The sequence below is a fragment of the Sus scrofa genome, chromosome 8 (genome assembly GCF_000003025.6).
Source record: "Sus scrofa isolate TJ Tabasco breed Duroc chromosome 8, Sscrofa11.1, whole genome shotgun sequence".
NCBI classification, from domain to species: domain Eukaryota; kingdom Metazoa; phylum Chordata; class Mammalia; order Artiodactyla; family Suidae; genus Sus; species Sus scrofa.
The window spans coordinates 80,830,603-80,847,801 of NC_010450.4; the positions used below are offsets into that span (position 1 = coordinate 80,830,603).

At 42.1% G+C, this 17,199-nt stretch overlaps 1 protein-coding gene across 4 annotated transcripts in view; it reads right to left on the bottom strand.

Annotated features, from left to right (window-relative positions):
• The window catches only part of ARHGAP10 (Rho GTPase activating protein 10), a 349,503-nt gene that overhangs the window by 155,604 nt on the left and 176,700 nt on the right, over positions 1-17,199 (bottom strand). For all 4 annotated transcript variants that reach the window (XR_002346408.1, XM_021100659.1, XM_021100661.1 and 1 more), the window contains exons 11-13: positions 10,455-10,536; positions 8,469-8,514; positions 5,682-5,747 (exon numbers count right to left, since the gene is read on the bottom strand). Coding sequence is in view for 3 of the 4 variants with exons in the window: in XM_021100659.1 (XP_020956318.1) it covers positions 5,682-5,747; positions 8,469-8,514; positions 10,455-10,536 (194 nt within the window). In the remaining variant the exon portion in view is untranslated. The remainder of the gene's footprint in view (positions 1-5,681; positions 5,748-8,468; positions 8,515-10,454; positions 10,537-17,199) is intronic.

A 17,199-nucleotide genomic window follows, 5' to 3' on the forward strand; every position in this document is an offset into this window, starting at 1 on the left:
CCTTTAACCTGAACCTCTGGGCCAAGGATGGAACCTGCACCTCCACAGTGACCCAAGCCTCTGCAATATGATTTTTTTTTTTTTTTTTTTTTGCTTTTTAGGGCTGCACTCTCAGTATATGGAAGTTCCCAGGTTAGGAGCTGAATCAGAACTATAGTTGCCAAAAGTACACCAAAGCCACAGCAATGTCTGTGTAACCTACACCACAGCTCACAGCAACACCAGATCCTTAACCCACTGTGCGAGGGCAAGGATCGAACCTGCATCCTCATGGATACTAGTCAAATTCATTTCTGCTGAGCCACAACAGGAAATCCATGCAATCAGATTCTTAGCCCCCTGTGCCACAGTGGGAACTCCTCCATGTGGCTATTCTTATCAGACCCCTCACTGCCCATAGCAGAGGCCCAGATAACCAATGATTTTGATTCAATCAAGCTGACTGGGTCCAGGAAATCTGCATTTTCCAGAAGCACCCTGGTAATCCTAATATATTTCATCAAGACTGCCATGGGCCCTGAGTTTCCTTGACATCCTTTGTTTCCCCAACCAAAACTTAAAGGTGAAATCCCTTTGCAAACTCTGACTCTCTGTGTACCATCAACTGCTCCAAGTGGCCATGTCTCCGTCTGCTGGACCAGGTGGATGTCCCCGTGCTGTCCAACCCCACTGCCAAACCAGTCATCCCCAATCAGTCATCTGGATGGAATATTCCAACCTAGGCCAAATTTGGGGTCTTCTTTGAGCTAGGTCCTCCTACGTACAGCTACTGAGTTTCTGTATTTACCTTTCCAAGCCTGCTACTCTGCCATCCACCATTCTCCAGTACTTACCCGGACACTTGTTAACTAAATGCAGGGGCCCTGAGTACTTTCTTTCACTGTTTCTTCAAGCTTCCTCGCTGTTTGCCTTGTTTCTGCCATGCTCTCGCCACATCTTTGCTGAGGGTGCTCTAAATGCCAAAAATATACTTTTCTAATTCTTTAAATCCAAAGGCTATTCCTTGGGAGTTCCACTGTGGGATAGCAGTAACAAACTGGACTAGTATGCATGAGGATGCGGGTTCAATCCCTGACCTTGCTCAGTGGGTTAAGGATCTGGTGTTGCCGTGAGCTGTGGTGTGGGTCACAGACACAGCTTGGATCCTCACATTGCTGTGGCGTAGACCAGCAGCTACAGCTCCGACTGGACTCCTAGACTGGGAACCTCCATACGCCATGCGTGCAGCTCTAAAAAGCAAAAAGAAAAAAAAGAAGGCCATTCCTCACTGACAATCAAATACTCCACAATCAACCAGCAAAATGCTTTCCAATTCTCTTGACCCATGCAAACATTTAACACTTTTATTTTAGTACCTGGTACAACTTAAATTACTCACAAATATCTATATCTTGTCTACCACTAGTGGCTCAAGCATTACACGTAACCAACCCTACTGTTTATCCCAAAGGCCTAGAGCAAGGCTATGCATACCCTTAACCAACACCCTGGTTGACCGGCTTGAGATGAGAACTAGGGTGCCACTATGATAAGTCAGCTGTTACTGAGAGAAGGAAAAGAACACTGTGCTATTTTCTTCAAAAGTTTTCTGTTTTGTTTGGGTTATTTTTAAAAAGAAGTTAAAAGCAGGAGACTATAAACAGAGAGATGACAACTGGGTATCCCATAGCTCCAATACACAGGAAAGTCTTCCATTAGGACAGTGGCTCCTAAACTTTACTAGGTATGAGAATCACCTGGGAAGCCTTTAAAATGCCCACTTCCTAGTTCACAGCCAAGAATGATGAAATCAGACTGACTGTAGTTGAGAGCCAGACAGCAGTACCGTTCAAAGACCCCAAGCGATTTTGTTGTGTGGCAAAATGTTTGCAAACGTCTGCTTTAGGAAGGCCTTCAGCTTGGAGAATAGAAGCACTACCTCCCTTGAAAGAGCTGGTACGTATCATTAACAAACACTTGGTAAATGGATAAAGGCTGGGCAGCCCTGACCCCACATGTGCCTTAACTTCGTATGTAAACAACTCTATAGAAAGGAAGTGTCTAATCTGTTGACTGATGCTAATACACTGCAGTGAAACAGGGTTTGTTCTGATGCCAAAAGTGCAGGAACTGCTAACAGTCGCATCTAGGCCCATACATATGATTATGTTTTATATTATACGTGTCATATATCATATGTGCTATCTACATGGGTGTGTGAGTACACTAAAAATGTTACCTTTTCTCAGGGTACTCAGGACCACAGTAAATTTTAGATATTTGTCTGATGGTTTGCAACTATCAAAGTAATGTCACAAAGAAAGCTGATTTTTTTAAAAAGCTAAATGTCATGTTTTAAAAGAACATGTTAAGTAAAAGGTACATGAATTACTTTAACCAAAACATACGAAATGGTAGTTTTCACACAATGATAGTCACGTTTAAAACACACAACACAGTGATTAGAAATAATTCTCGAGGGAGTTCCCGTTGTGGCGCAGAGGAAACGAACCCCACTAGGAACCATGAGGTAGTGGGTTCGATCCCTGGTCTCGTTCAGTGGGTTAAGGATCCAGCGTTGCCGTGAGCTGTGGTGTAGGTCACAGACATGGCTCAGATATGGCATTGCTGTGGCTCTGGCGCAGGCCGGCAGCTACAGCTCTAATTCAGACCCCTGGCCTGGGAACTTCCATATGCTGTGGGTAAGGCCCTAAAAAGACCAAAAAAAGAAGAGAAAAGAAAAGAAAGAAAGAAAAGAAAAGAAAAAGAATAATTCTCCATTTAGAGTTCATGAAGTATCTCTGGACATTAGGCCCGTGGGCCCAGGAAGAGCACACAGCGGTCACTACTGCTCTCCACCAAGTATTTCCAGCTCTCTGGGTACTTTCCAGCTCCTGGTAGGGTTGTGCTACGTAGACTCGTTGGGGTTGACTGGGGCCACATGGCTCTTTCTGATCAATTAGCTGTGAGTAAATGACACCCACTTCAAGGCCAAAGTATTCACCTGCTGGCCCAAAGCCTTCCAGAACTGTTGCCCTGCTGAAAGGCCACCCGGAACCCAGAAGCCCAGGTATCAGCAATGGGCAAAGCCCTCCTACCAATGCCTGAGTGACAAATATATCTTGTTGTTTTAAGCCATAGGGAATTTCCCATTTCCTATTACAAGACCATATACTAGCTTTAGCAGCCTGATGGGGAAGAGTGAGGCAACAACACCTGTAGCATTAAAAAAAAAAAAAAAAAAAAAAAAAAAAAAAAAAAAAAAAAGGAAAGAAAGAAAGGAAGGAAGGAAAATAACCACGACATCTGATTTGGAGGAAATCAAGAAAAGCAACATTCCCTAAGGGAACTTCCAAATTTGGGATAAAAGCTTCAGAAATTCTACAAGGTTCCTTATCATATGGAATATGACTGATAGTTGATTCCTGAAACTCTATGTTTAATCTATTACTTCATTAAAAACAAAAGGCCTAGAGTTTCGATTGTGGCTCAGGAGGTTATGAACTTGACTAGTATCTGTGAGGATGCAGGTTCGATCCCTGGCCTCGCTCAGTGGGTTAAGGATTCGGCGATGCCACAAGCTGTGGCATAGGTTGCAGATGCAGTTCAGATCTGGCATTGCTGTGGCTGTGGTGCAGGCCAGTAGCTACAGCTCCAATTCAGCCCCTAGCCTGAGAATTTCCATGTGCTGTAGCTGCAGCCCCAAAAAAGAGGGGAAAAAAAAGTAATGAAAAGAAAAGAAAAACGTGAGGGGCTACAGTAATGGAAGACTTTTATGAACAGAAGATTTGAAAAGAAAAATATTGCTTTTCTGTTTATTTTTACATGAGGAAAATCTAACTTAAAATGTGTCGACTCAGTCTTCTATAAGAAACATCCAACAAGTTACATATTTATAATAGACATTTAACACACACAGATTCCACTATATACAGTCAATGTATCTTACACTCCATAAAACTGCGCATACCAATCAGAAAAGGTTCTAGATAGATTTTTATCTGGTCAGGCAGAAGTATAAAAAAATTATATCCTTTTGAGAAAGAATTTTCTTTACCAAAATAATATGCATGCAAGTGATGCAATGAAGCAGCTCAGGAAAAAGAGAACATGACTCATGAAGTGAGAGATAGGAAAATTACAGTATTTTTTTTTCCTCATTTTGGAAAATTTTGAAGCACTAGGTGAACAACGAAATTTGTCAGCTCAACCTCACTGCAGGTGGAACTGAATGAAAATTTGTCACAGCCTGAACTGCCAGTTTAAGAGAGAAGGGGAGAAAAGCTTTCTGTGGCTTGGATTTTTATCATCGATGGGCAAATCCCCAAATCATAAAACAGCCCGTATTCACCTGTTATCCACCTCTCGTTTCACAGGTGGCAGTCCTGGCGTTATAACAAAGACCTTGTTTTGACAGGAAACGTGAGTGCAATACCTCATCCTGCTAAGTCATCCAAAGTAGGACTGGGATACGCAATCGATGACAGCGATTTAAATAGTCAATTTATTCATACTTTACTAGACTCTACACAAAGAGAAATTCACCGCTCCAGAAAGAGACTATTTTGCAGTGTTCAATATTTAGTGCTCCAAAGTCTGCTAGCACAGCTGCCAAAGGCCAGGGCCCTGCTTTTCCTTACAGACGCCAAAGAAAAGATCTTTGAGCTTTTGGTCAGGGGACTAAAAGAGGGAAGGATTATTTTTTCCTAGAGTTTAAAATGGAAACAGCCCACAATGAGATCCTACTGTACAGCACAGGGAACTACATCCAGCCTCTTGGAACAGGCCGTGATGGGAGATATATAAGAAAGGAAATGTATATACAAGTATGACTGGGTCACTTTGCTGTACGGCAGAAACTGGCACAACATTGTGAATCAACTATACTTTAAAAAATAAATAACATAAAATGGAAACAAACCAAATATCACCAACCGGTGGATGAACAAGCCAAGTGCATCATATCCACATAAGGAAATACTACCTTGCAATAAAGAGAAATGAGCAAAGGTACACCCAACAACAAGATGAATTTCAAAAGCATCATGCTAAGTAAAGAGGTCAGACTCGAAAGACTACATACTGCATAATTCCATTCATTTAAAATGCTATAAAAAAAGAGAGAGAGAGAGAGAACTAAAGCGTTAGAGAAGCAGCTCTGTATTTCCAAAGGCCAAGGAGGGAGCGGAACTGACTGCAAGGATGCACAAAGGAATTTGGAGGGGCGTTGAGGGGGGTGGGGAGGACAGAAATCTTTTAGGATTGTGGTGGTAGTTCCACAGCTATAGACATTTGTCAAAACTCACCGATTTGCATGGTTAAAATCAGTGAGTTTTACCATATTATGTAAATGCCATCTCAATGACACTGATTTCTAAACCAGAAGCCAATAGCACAATGGAAGACAGAAATATCTTACTGGTGTGTAAACGAGAAGTGATTAAGACTGGGTGTCCAACACCGCTGACTCTTCGAATGATTCTCATTTCAGCACTGACTTCATGCTTCAATGCAAAGGAGTAAAAACAAAGAAAACCCCATCCCGTCAGAGTAAATGAGCAACCGAATCTGACACCTAGAAGGTGCATTTGCATTAACACCGTTCATTCTACAATACTTAACCACGCAATCGGCATTTGAAACGACCCTTAGATTTTACATACCTATAGCCTTTCATGAATAAAATGATTCAATCATGTTACCTCGTGTTTCAACTGCACTGATGCATTTTCTAAGAATTGTGAATCCCATCTTATCCAACTGTGCACCTAAAAGAAATACGGTGATAAGATATTAAAGGCACAATTACTCACTTTCTTACAAGAGGACAAAATTATTAGACATCCACTCTAATTTTTATTTCGCTCTTTAAAAAGAAAGCTAAAGGCTATGTAGCCCCTGTTTAAAGTAAACGAGAACTGCATATACTAAAAGGAGCATTTAGTAGAATATGAGGATTTTTATTACCAACATTTACAAATAAATCTAATTTAAAACAGCTTTTAAGTTAATAAATATAATTCTTTAAATAGTGGAAAAGAAAGTGATACTAATCTTTAGGAGATGCTATCTAGAAACATTTTGCCCAAATTCCAACAACAGTTTTTTTTTTTAATTATGTATATCAGTAAAAGTTCTTAAATGATTTGACAGCTGGAGACATAACTCGAAACTTGTTTTAGACCCAGGGAAAAAAAATTTAAAACACTTTCAAAATATGGTATTTGGGAGTTCCTGCTGTGGAGCAGTGGGTTAAGAACCCCACTGAAGCAGCTTAGGTCAGACCGCTATGTGGTTAAAGGATCTAGCACTGCCACACCTGGATTCAATCCCTAGCCCAGGAATTTCCATACGCCATGCGTTCAGCCATAAAAATAAAAAAATAAAAAATAAATAAGAAAGTATTGGGGCTATGAGCTTGAATCTTTTTTCACATTGTGGTGCAAGTGTCAGATGCAGCTAAGATCTCTCATTGCTGTGGCTATGGCATGGGCCAGAAGATGCAACTCCAATTTGACCCTTAGCCCAGGAACATCCATATGATACAAGTGCAGCCCCCAAAAAAGGGCAAATAAATAAATATAAATAAATAAAACAGATGATTTATGCAGCAAAAATGATTCTTTTAAAAACATAATTTTATTTTTTGCCTAATACAGATATTTGACCACGATTAGGCTGACCTATTTGTGCACCATCATAAAAGACAATTCTTGTTCCAAAAATGCAATCAGGGAAAGTGAATGCTTTATTCTGTATTTAGAACTAGGGAGCAGAAATATTAACTCTTGGTTCTCAGAGGGGATAGCAGAAATGATTCATGAATATCAACCTTGCAGGTTTAAAGCTAAGCTTGAAGAGCATTTTAATGAGGAAAATCAGGCCATGGTTTACTTTTCAAAGGATCCCCTATAAACAACATTTATATAAAATGCAAGTGTTTCTTTCTGCTTAGGAAAACTACCTTTCCCAAACAAGGCCTGTTTTCATTTCTCTATAAAAACAAGAAAAGGAAAGCGAGAAGGAGAGAAAGAGGGGAAAGGGAAAAGGAAGAAAAGAAAGAGAAGGAAAATAAGAGGGGAAGAGTTATCAGGTGCTTCAGTAGGCTGACAGCCTTCCAGGGCACCTGGTCAGTTTCCAGTGCCAGGCAAAGGAGATGCCTTTAGTCCAGCGTTGGCTCAAGTGACAGCCATGTCATAATCATTTTGAAATCATATGTATATGACAATGCTTTCAAATTATGGACCCATGACAAATGTAGCTTCATTCCTCCAAAGATATTAAAAGTAGAGCCATAAAGGGAGTTCCTGTTGTGGCACAGCAGGAACAAATCCAACTAGTATCCATAAGGATGTAGTTTCAAGCCCTGGCCTTGCTCAGTGGGTTAAGGATCCGGTGTTACCATGAGCTGTGGTGGAGGTCACAGATGTTACTTGGACCCCAAGTTGCTATGGCTGTAGTGTAGGCTGGCAGCTGTAGCTCTGATTAGACCCCTGGCCTGGGAACTTCCTTTATGCCACAGGTGTGGCCCAAAAAAAGAAGAAAAAAAAAAAAAGTAGAGCCATAAAGAACCCAGAAATAGAATCATATTCTCATTTTATCTCAGTAAACATCAGGAGTACTGACCAGACAGTACTTCCTTTTCCTCAGGTGCATGAAGTGCAAGTGAAAATCACTGCACTGCCCTAGAATATCTGAACATGCTCAGTTGTTGTTTGTTGTTATTTTCTAGGGTCGATGCCATATTATTTCTATGGCCCACACAGAGTAGATTTTAAGGGTAAAAGGACACCAAGGGTGGAGGTGCGAAGGATGGGGAACAGGGACCTTATAAGCAGTTCCCACTTACAGGAGTTTACGACTTAGGAAGTTCAAAGTTGCATACCTGAAACTCTCATTTGTTCACGGCTATAAGAATAACTATCAGGGAGATCCCGTTGTGGCCCAGCGGTAACAAACCCGACTAGCATCCATGAGGACACGGGTTCAATCCCTGGCCAAGCTCAGTGGGTTAAGGATCAGCCGTGAGCTGTGGTGTACGTCACAGATGAGGCTTGGATCCCATGTTGCTGTGGCTGTGGCATAGGCTGGCAGCTGCAGCTCCCATTCGACTCGGAGCCTGGGAACGTCCATGTGCCACGGGTGCAGCCCTAAAAAGACCAAAAAAAAATAAAAAAACTAAAATTAAAAAAAAAAAACAAAGTGAAAAAGAAATATCAAAGTGAACTATAGAGAAAGCATGTGGGTTTTACAGAGGAAGTCTGGGCAGGGTGAGGGGGAGCTCAGAGATGGGAAGCATCAGTGAGGGTTATAGCAATCCAGGAAACTCAGAGGAGGTCCCTAGTGGGTAGGACAATGCCTGTATCACTTAGAGGACTAACACAGCCAGGGGAGAGGGAAGCACCCAGCAGGAGTTGGACATCAGTAATAAAAACAGAGTAACTCATGAGCAAGGGAGACAATAGCCGTTTTGATAAATGAGCACTTACTTCCTTCTGGTCTTGGGACGATGGCTCTATTAAAACTATGGAACAGCTAGTAAAAGAGAAAAAGGGGAAACAATGTTTTTAACAAAGCCATTAAAATGATTCTAGTTAGGCACACCTGGGACCGTGCCAAAAACACACTGATACTGGTTAAGCACTGTGCTCAAAAGCAAAGTCAGGTAACAAAAAGGAGCACTCTGAGTCTACTCTGCCTCTCCCTGAGGTGTCGCCAAAGTAGCAAAAATACGATGAAGGGGCCAGGACTGGAAGTTCACACACACCTGAAATGCTCAAAGAAATGGCTGCGTTGGAACATGAAGCTCACGTTCTTTACCGCTCTTTCTAAAATCAGGTATTTCCCTAAGAAAGACATGCCTCCTGCCTATAATTTTAATAACCACATCTGAAATGGCAGGGTGATCCTCCCAAGCTACTTTAAGAATTCTAAGGCTGCCCAATTATTTGCAAGGCACATCGCATCACCAGGAAAAACAAAGCCGTGCCTTAAGCACCCCCACATAAATACATAGATGAATATTTTCTTTCTGCAGATTTGCCTTTCTCTGTATATTTCAAATGAATCACTAGGCTTTTTTACTCTAAAGGAGAAGTGATGTCAATCTTCAAGGTCACAGTGCCTTTTTTGCACGGAACTTACTTCCTCTGGAATTAGTCATGTCATCGCTTTGCCATGCAAAGAGACAGACTCACTTTCCAAAGCGCTTCTGGAATCTCTCAGGAGGATGAGTGCTGGTCAGTGTAACAGTCTTTACCAGAGAAGCTTAGGCTAACCTGTTTTAAATCTCAGCAACTATCAATGCTGTAAGGACTCTGGACTCCCAGCAAAAGACTTCCAGGACAAATTAAGAATAAGGAGACAGAAATAAAACCACGGAGGCTACGTGGAGATTAAGTACCAGAAAATGATACACAAATCTGATCACTGCTTTTTTTCCTCTAAGAATGATACATTCTTCTGTAAAGGATCTATTTTTTAAATATGTAATTTGGGCTTCCATTTCTCCAACACCACATCAAGACTGCCACACGCATTCCTGCTTAGCCTCTCTGCCCTGTTTCCTGCCCTCTCAGTGTGCTGCCTACTACCATCAGGTAACATTATCTTCTGCCCTCTTCATAAGCTCTCTTCTGACACCTTTCTATATAGATGACCCCTCTTGTACTTTGCAAACCCCTTTCTTTCCCTCTTTATATTTGAAATCCCGCTGAAATTGCAAATGTCCTCCAGATAAGCCTACAGGGTACCAGCACTGGCGGTGTGTTTAGGGTCATAATACTTTAAGCAGAGTTTATTTAAATTGGTTCTATGGTATTTTCTACAATTATCCTAAGTCCCCTATTCAATACACGAGCTGCCCTATTCTCAACTTGCCAAAGCCACCAGTCCAATGGAAACAAAGTAGCACTTGAATAAAGTGGCCAACAGACTGAATTCCTGTGCCTCTGGATCTCTATCATGGCCTTTAGTTTATTTCTCAAACTAATCGGAATACAGAGAGGCCCATTCACGAAGGCTACATTGTATCGCAGACTGTCAACCATCAGGCTAAATCGTAAACTGTTAAATCCAGCAAAGTGAGTACAGAGGTCACTTCTAATATTGCCTGCACAGCCTCATATTTGCTGTTCTGTCTCCGCTGAGATCAGAACGAATTGCAAGCATTTATTGCGTTCATCATCCAAAGTACGGAGACAAGGAGGAGAGGAGAAATCGAGAATTCAGGTGACTTCCTCTGGGCAGCCAAATCAAGAAAAATCAAAAATAAACACTAACAATACGCCATGCTCATGTGTGCCGCTGCTACTTCAAGCCAAATTACTAGAATACTAAATGCTGGCAAGAGGATTCCTGACACCAGCTTTGGCAGGGAACTTTTTTCAAATACTAGAAGGCAAAAATAACAAGACAACGGACACAAGTCACTGCGCAAGGACTAGAAATAAAACTTGACCGGAGGTTATCCTTACAGCTTCTTTTCCACCCAGAGCTTCCAACCACTGCTTCCTCTCCTCTTCGGAAAATGCCTGCATGGTCAAGGAAACGCCAGGCCTGCAAAACACCAGAAACAGATCAAGTGACCTCTTGGCTGCTAAACACAAACCTTCTTTTCTACTTTCCATGGTTTCATTCTGGTAACTGTTTTTTTCTTTTCTAAATTTTCAGTTGTGATAAAATACATAGAACATACCATACGCACCTTTTTTTTTCTGGCAATAGTTCGAATGTTTTACTTTTTTTTTTTAAATTAAAGTTAATTTATAGTATTGTTCCAATTCTACTGGACAGCAAAGTGACGCAGTCATACATATATATGATTCCTTTTCTCATACTGTCTTCCATCATATTCTACCCCAAGAGACTGGATATGGCTCCCTGTGCTGTACAGCAGGACCTCATTGCTTATCCATTCTAAATGCAATAATTTGCATCGACTAACCCCAAACTCCCCGTCCATCCCACTCCCTCCCCCGCCCCCTTGGCAACCACAATCTGTTCTCGATGCTGTGGGTCTGTTTTGTAGATAGGTTCGTTTGGGTCATATTTTAGATTCCACATGTAAGTGATACCATACCATCTTCCCTTTTTTTTTGACTACACAGTTCAGCAGTGTGGAGTAAGTCTCCAGAACCTCTCATCCTATAAAACTAAAACTCTGTATCCAAGAAACAACAATCTGCCATTTCCCCTCCTCCCAGCCCCTGACAACCACCCTTCTGTCTCTATGAATTTGATGACTCCAGGTAACTTTTGTACATGGACTCACATAATATCTGTTTTTTTTGTGACTTGCTTATTTCACTTAGTAAAGCATCCTCTACTTTTATCCCTGTAGCCTGTGTCCAAATTCCCTTCCTTTTTAAGGCTGCCTAGTACTCCATTACATGTATACACCACATTTTGCTTATACATTCACCCATCAAGGGACACCTGAGTTGTTTCCACCTTTTGGCTACTGTAAACAATGTTGCTGTTAACACAGGCATACAGATATCACGAGACCCTCCTTCCAATTTGGGGGGATACATATCCAGAAGTGGAGTTGTTGGGAATAATGTGATAAATATATGTTTGGTCGCTGAGCCCATCTCCTGGCACACAGCTCCCCAAACCCTTGGAATCTGTGAAATGGTTAAGTGTCATTTTGTATACTAATGAGCTGACGGGGCTGGATGCTCCTGGAGAACCTCGGGATGGAGGCTGACTGCCAGGGGAACCAACTACGTGATTAGAGGGTTAGAACTTGCACCCCGTTCATATACCTTCCTGGAGCAGGTAGGGGCGGGATACTGGCTTCCAAAGCCAAGGACCAATGATTTCATCAGTTGCTACTGTGCAGTGAAGCCTCCATAAAAACCTCTAGGGTTCAGGGAGCTTGCCAGCTGGTGAGCTCCTGGAGACGCTGGGAGGGGGAACACCTAGAGAAGACGTGGAAGCTCAAGCCCCTTCCTCCTCCATACTCTGCCCCAAACTTCTCTTCATCTGGCTATTCACTTGTTCCCCTTTTAAAAAAAAAAAATCCTTTGTAATAAAGCAGCAACTGCAAGCAAACTGTTTACCTGAGTTCTGTGAGCCATTTTAGCCAAGTATCAAACTCGAGGACAGGGTCACTGGAATGCCTACTGATAGTTAAAAGCACAGCTAACAACTGGAACTTGTGACTGACATCTGAGATGACAGGGAGCAATCTTTTTTTTCCCCCCATTTTTGGCTGCCCCGCAGCAGATGGAATTCCCAGGCCAGTGATCAGATCCAAGCCACAGTTGCGACCTAAGCGGCAGCTACAGTAATGCCAGATCCTTAACCGCTGTGCCAGACAGGGATCGAACCTTCATCCTGGTGCTCCAGAGACACCACCGAACTCTTTGCACTACTGGGGGATCTCCAGTAGGGGACAATCTTGAGCCCTTCATCTGTGGGGTCTTCTGGAACTCTAGCTACTGTCAAAACTGAGTTAAACCATAGGACACTTAGTCTCCACAGAGAACTAGAGAATTGCTTAGTGTAGAGAAATCCACACACTTGGAGCACAAAAGTATTCCGTGAGTGGGGAGAGAGAGTTTGCCTCATGAGAGGGGTCAAATGGTCATTTTATTGTTAATTTTTTGAGGAAATGCCACATTGCTCTTCCATAGCAGCTGCAGGGTTGTACATTCCCAAGAATAGTGCACAGGTTTTCCGATTTCTCTATATTCTCACCAACACTTGTTATTTTATTCTCTCTCTCTTTTTTGGGGGGGGGGGAAGAGAGTAGCCATTCTAATGGGTGTGAGGCGGTAGTCATGATTAAACTTTTGTTTACAAAAGAGATACATGCAGCACTATATACAATAGCCAAGATATGGAAGCAACCTAAATGTCCAGCAAGAGGAATGGATAAAGAAGATGTGGTACATACACACAATGGAGTATTATTCAGCCATAAAAATGAAATAGAATGAAATAAGACCATTTGCAGCAACATGGGTGATGGACCTAGAGATTATCACACTCAGTGAAGTCAGTCAGAGAAAGACAAATATCATATGATAGCACTTATATGTCAAATCTAATAAAAAAAAAAAGACACCAAAGAAACATAATTTATAAAACAGAAATAAACACCCAGATTCCAAAACCAATCTTAGGGTTATAATAGGTGAAACCACTGGGGAAAGGGAAGACTTGTGGGAATAACAGCTAACACACCACTGTATAAAAGAAATGATTAATGAGAACCTAATATATAGCAGGGAAAAATCTATTCAAAAGTTTGTATTGACCTATATGGGAAAAAAGAGTGGATATACTTATATGTAGGACTGATTCATTTTGCTGTACACCTGAAACTAATAGATTTTAAGTCAACTCTACTACAATAAAAATTAAATTAAAAGTGAATTAAAATTTTCTTAGAAAGAGATACATGTTCACTGTTACCCAGGCATGGACAGAATGAAACCAGAAAGTCATTTTTCACCCCATTCCAATTATACTTCCAAGAAGACAGCACTGTTAACCATTTGGGGGTATTTTCTTCCTATTTTCTTAGAGCCCTGAGTTGGTGCTCAGGGCCAAATGCTGATCCTTCTCAGTTCAGTTTATTTAGACATTTAGAGATTCCACCAGAAAACTCTTAATATTGAGACCGAGTACCAGGTAGAAAAGCCATTAATATTTCCTCAAACTGTAGTGGTTTCTCAAATGACGCAGCTATTGTATGTTTGATCAAAAGTATTAAAATGAACTTTTCTGGCAAGCGATGAAAAGGCAGGAATACTCCAAACCACAGACGACTGCAAATAGAAACAGATGGTTGAAATAGAAAGTAAATATTCAATCCTGTTTGATACTATACATACTTTTTAAAGCTACCACTCCTGTAACAGCATTTCAGCTCATTTTCAACTATTGGATAATCATTTACAACTAAGGCGAGCTGCAGGAATCAAGTGTAATTCAATAATCACTACGATTTTTATAAAGCACTAGAAAGCACGCGATACTCCAAAAGCACCGTGCCAAATACAAACACACACCCGCAGGCATCATGCTTCTTCCCCCCATGATGGTTATAAAGCCTGAGAAGTTAGCAGCTTCAAGTTCACTACCAAGTAACCACAGCTGCAACTGATAGGCTCTTGACAGTAACCATTTTCCCCCCAGATTATGAATTTTGTGGCAAGAAAGCACTTGTAATTCCCTAACCCCACTCCTGAACAGCAAAATAGCCCTTGACTGTCTACCGGAAACATGTCAGCATTGGCCCAGCTTTGCCATCACCTTGGCACTTCGGAGCACACAACCAAGCTTTCCCTTCCTCCCACTCTGCCATGCTCAGCATCCTTCTGGAGCAGGAATCAAGGCAAGCTGCCCAGAAAACCAGGCTGTTTTAAGAAGTTCCTCAACTGGGACGTGAAGATTTTGGCCCTTATTCTTAGTAACCCACACTGGGCTCAGGGGAGTTAATTAAAATTGTGAGAGAAAACTTCAGATGGCATGAATGTTTTTCTTTACATCGGTTAAGTGACAAAACAATATTTACAACCGAGGGTCTCAGGCCTGCATGAATGTTCCATTCTTGTAAAGAAGAGAAAATGCCTCAAGATGTCTCAAAAAAGTAGATGGAGTTAAACATGTAATACGTCATTAAACGAACTAAAGTATAAAATGTACAGCAAGAGGCCATGGCAAATACATAAGAGAAAGTGGATAGCTTTATGGAGTTCCCCTTGTGGCGCAGTGGAAACAAACCCAACCAGTATCCATGAGGATGCAGGTTCAATCCCTGGCCTTGCTCAGTAGGTTAAGGGTCCAGCATTGCTATGAGCCATGGTGTAGGTTGCAGACATGGTTCAGAGACTGCTTTGTTGGGGCTGCGGTATAGGCCGGAGCTGCAGCTCCAATTCAACCCCTAGCCTGGGAACCTCCATATGCCACAGGTGCAGCCCTCAAAAGAAAAAATAAATAAATAAAGTTGACAGTTTTTCTAATCCAGAAATGGCAAAACCAGCAGAAAAAAATGGGACTGAAGGCCCAAAATGGTAAAGTCTGTCCTGGGAATACAAACACAGGGTTCACAAACATTCAGGTCAACAAATACTGAATAACTGTCCACTACGCTTAAGCATTGTACCAGAGAGTTATGAAATTCCAGAGAATTAGGAAATATCTTACTATGTACTAAGCACGGAGCTGGATATACAAGAGAGCCAACTGTCAGCAGAGAAAGGAGAAGGGAAACAAATTACAAGTAATCAATTAATTACAAGTACACAGAGTGCTGCAAGGGAGTCTGGTAAGTGTAACAGAGTGAAGTCAGCTACCTAGAAGGAAGATGTGAGAAGGATATCAGAGGATATATGCCCAGGAGTTCCCATTGTGGCACAGAGGGTTAAGAACCTAACTGTAGCAGCTCAGATCACTGAGAGGTACAGGTTCAATCCCCAGCCCAGTGTCATAGGTAAAAGGATCTGGTGCTGCCACAGCTGTGGCGCAGGTCACAGCTGAGGCTTAGCTTCAATCCCTGGCCTGGTAACTTCCATATGTTGTGTGCGTGGCCATAAAATTTTAAAAAGAAAAGTAAAAGAAGATGTGCCCGAATGTAAAGGCTTTCCATTTCAGATATGATAAATCACTGTGGTCTAGGAGACCTGACTGTGAGTTAATTCAGCTGCCAGTCTCTTCAAGTAACTTCAGAATTTCAAAGAGCTATGGGAGCAAGAAAGAAAAGCCTGAAATTGGGCTTCCCTGGGGAAGGACACTGAACCTGAGGCTTTAAGGATAAACAAGCCTTGTAGGAATAATAGGGCTAGCGGGTTCCCCTATGCCGAGAAGGCACAGAGGAGGAAAGAGCACAATGTGGAGGAGCTGGAATCAGCCTCATCATGGGTCCCGTAAGCCAGCTGGAGAGCCACAGGAGAGAAAGCAGGAGATGCAGCCCCTCACAGGGCCCCCTGGCCATGCTAAGGGTTTGCTTATCCTAAACGTCATTGAAGGTTTTTAGTAGGGGGTTCATATGATCACAGTAAAGTGTCCACGAACACTGGCTACCCGGGAGAATATGGCCTGGAGCCAGGAAGAAGTTGGCTGCAAAGATTTGTTAGAAGACTCAGAGGATAAAAGAGAATGACCAAGGAGTTCCCTGGTGACCGAGCAGTTAAGGATCTGGTGTTGTCACTGCTGTGGTGCAGGTTCAATCCCTGGCCCTGGAACTTCTACATACAGTGGGTGTCCTCACCCCCAAAAAAGGCGATAATGACCAAAATGAAGGGAAAAAAAAAAAGAATGACTGAGAAATATTCTAGAAGTGCTTCTACATACTATGGGCAAAAAAAGGAACGGGTAAGAAGGCTGTTGTTCCAAGAAGAAGAAAAAAGTAATTCCAATAGAACATTGTAACTAGTAAAGGAGTTCAGTGAAAGCCAAAAACAACTGTGTGGCAAATAAGGTCTTACTATACTTGTAATACTCAAAATCAGACCCTGAACCCACTGAGATTTCCTGTGCTTTCTAGCTCCTTTTTTGTTTTCCAAGGTTTTCCATTCACATGTGAGGGGAGATAACATTTGCTAAAAGTAGATGGTCAGATTTGGGGGGCAGGGGGGCCACACACCCAAGACATGTGAGAAGTTTCTTGGCCTGGGAATCAAACTTGTGCCATGGCAGTAACCAGAGCCACAGGAATGATGATGTCAGATCCTTAACCCGCTGAGCCCCAGGGAACTCTGATGGTCAGATTCTTAACCAAGGTACACCTAGAGCAGCAAATAGAGTTGCTAGATAAGAGCAGACATCAGACTGGGTCTGATAACTTGGAACACAAGACAAAAGCGTTGCATGTTCAAGAGTTTAAAGAGTTATGGAGTTCCCATCAGGGCTCAGTGGTTAACGAATCCAACTAGGAACCATGAGATTGCAGGTTTAATCCCTGGCCTTGCTCAGTGGGTTAAGGATCCGGCGTTGCCATGAGCTGTGGTGTAGGTTGCAGACGTGGCTCAGATCCCGTGTGGCTACAGCTCCGATTGGAACCCTAGCCTGGGAACCTCCATATGCCAAGGGAGCAGCCCTAGAAATGGCAAAAAGACCAAAGAAAAAAAATAGAATCTAAAGAGTTAGGAACTAGAATCACAGACACTGAAATAAGAAAAAGAGCAATTGTCAGGCTTCAGATGAAACAGCCATATTATGGCTGGACAGAAATATAGTGTGGCAGAAAAACAGACGTATTATTCT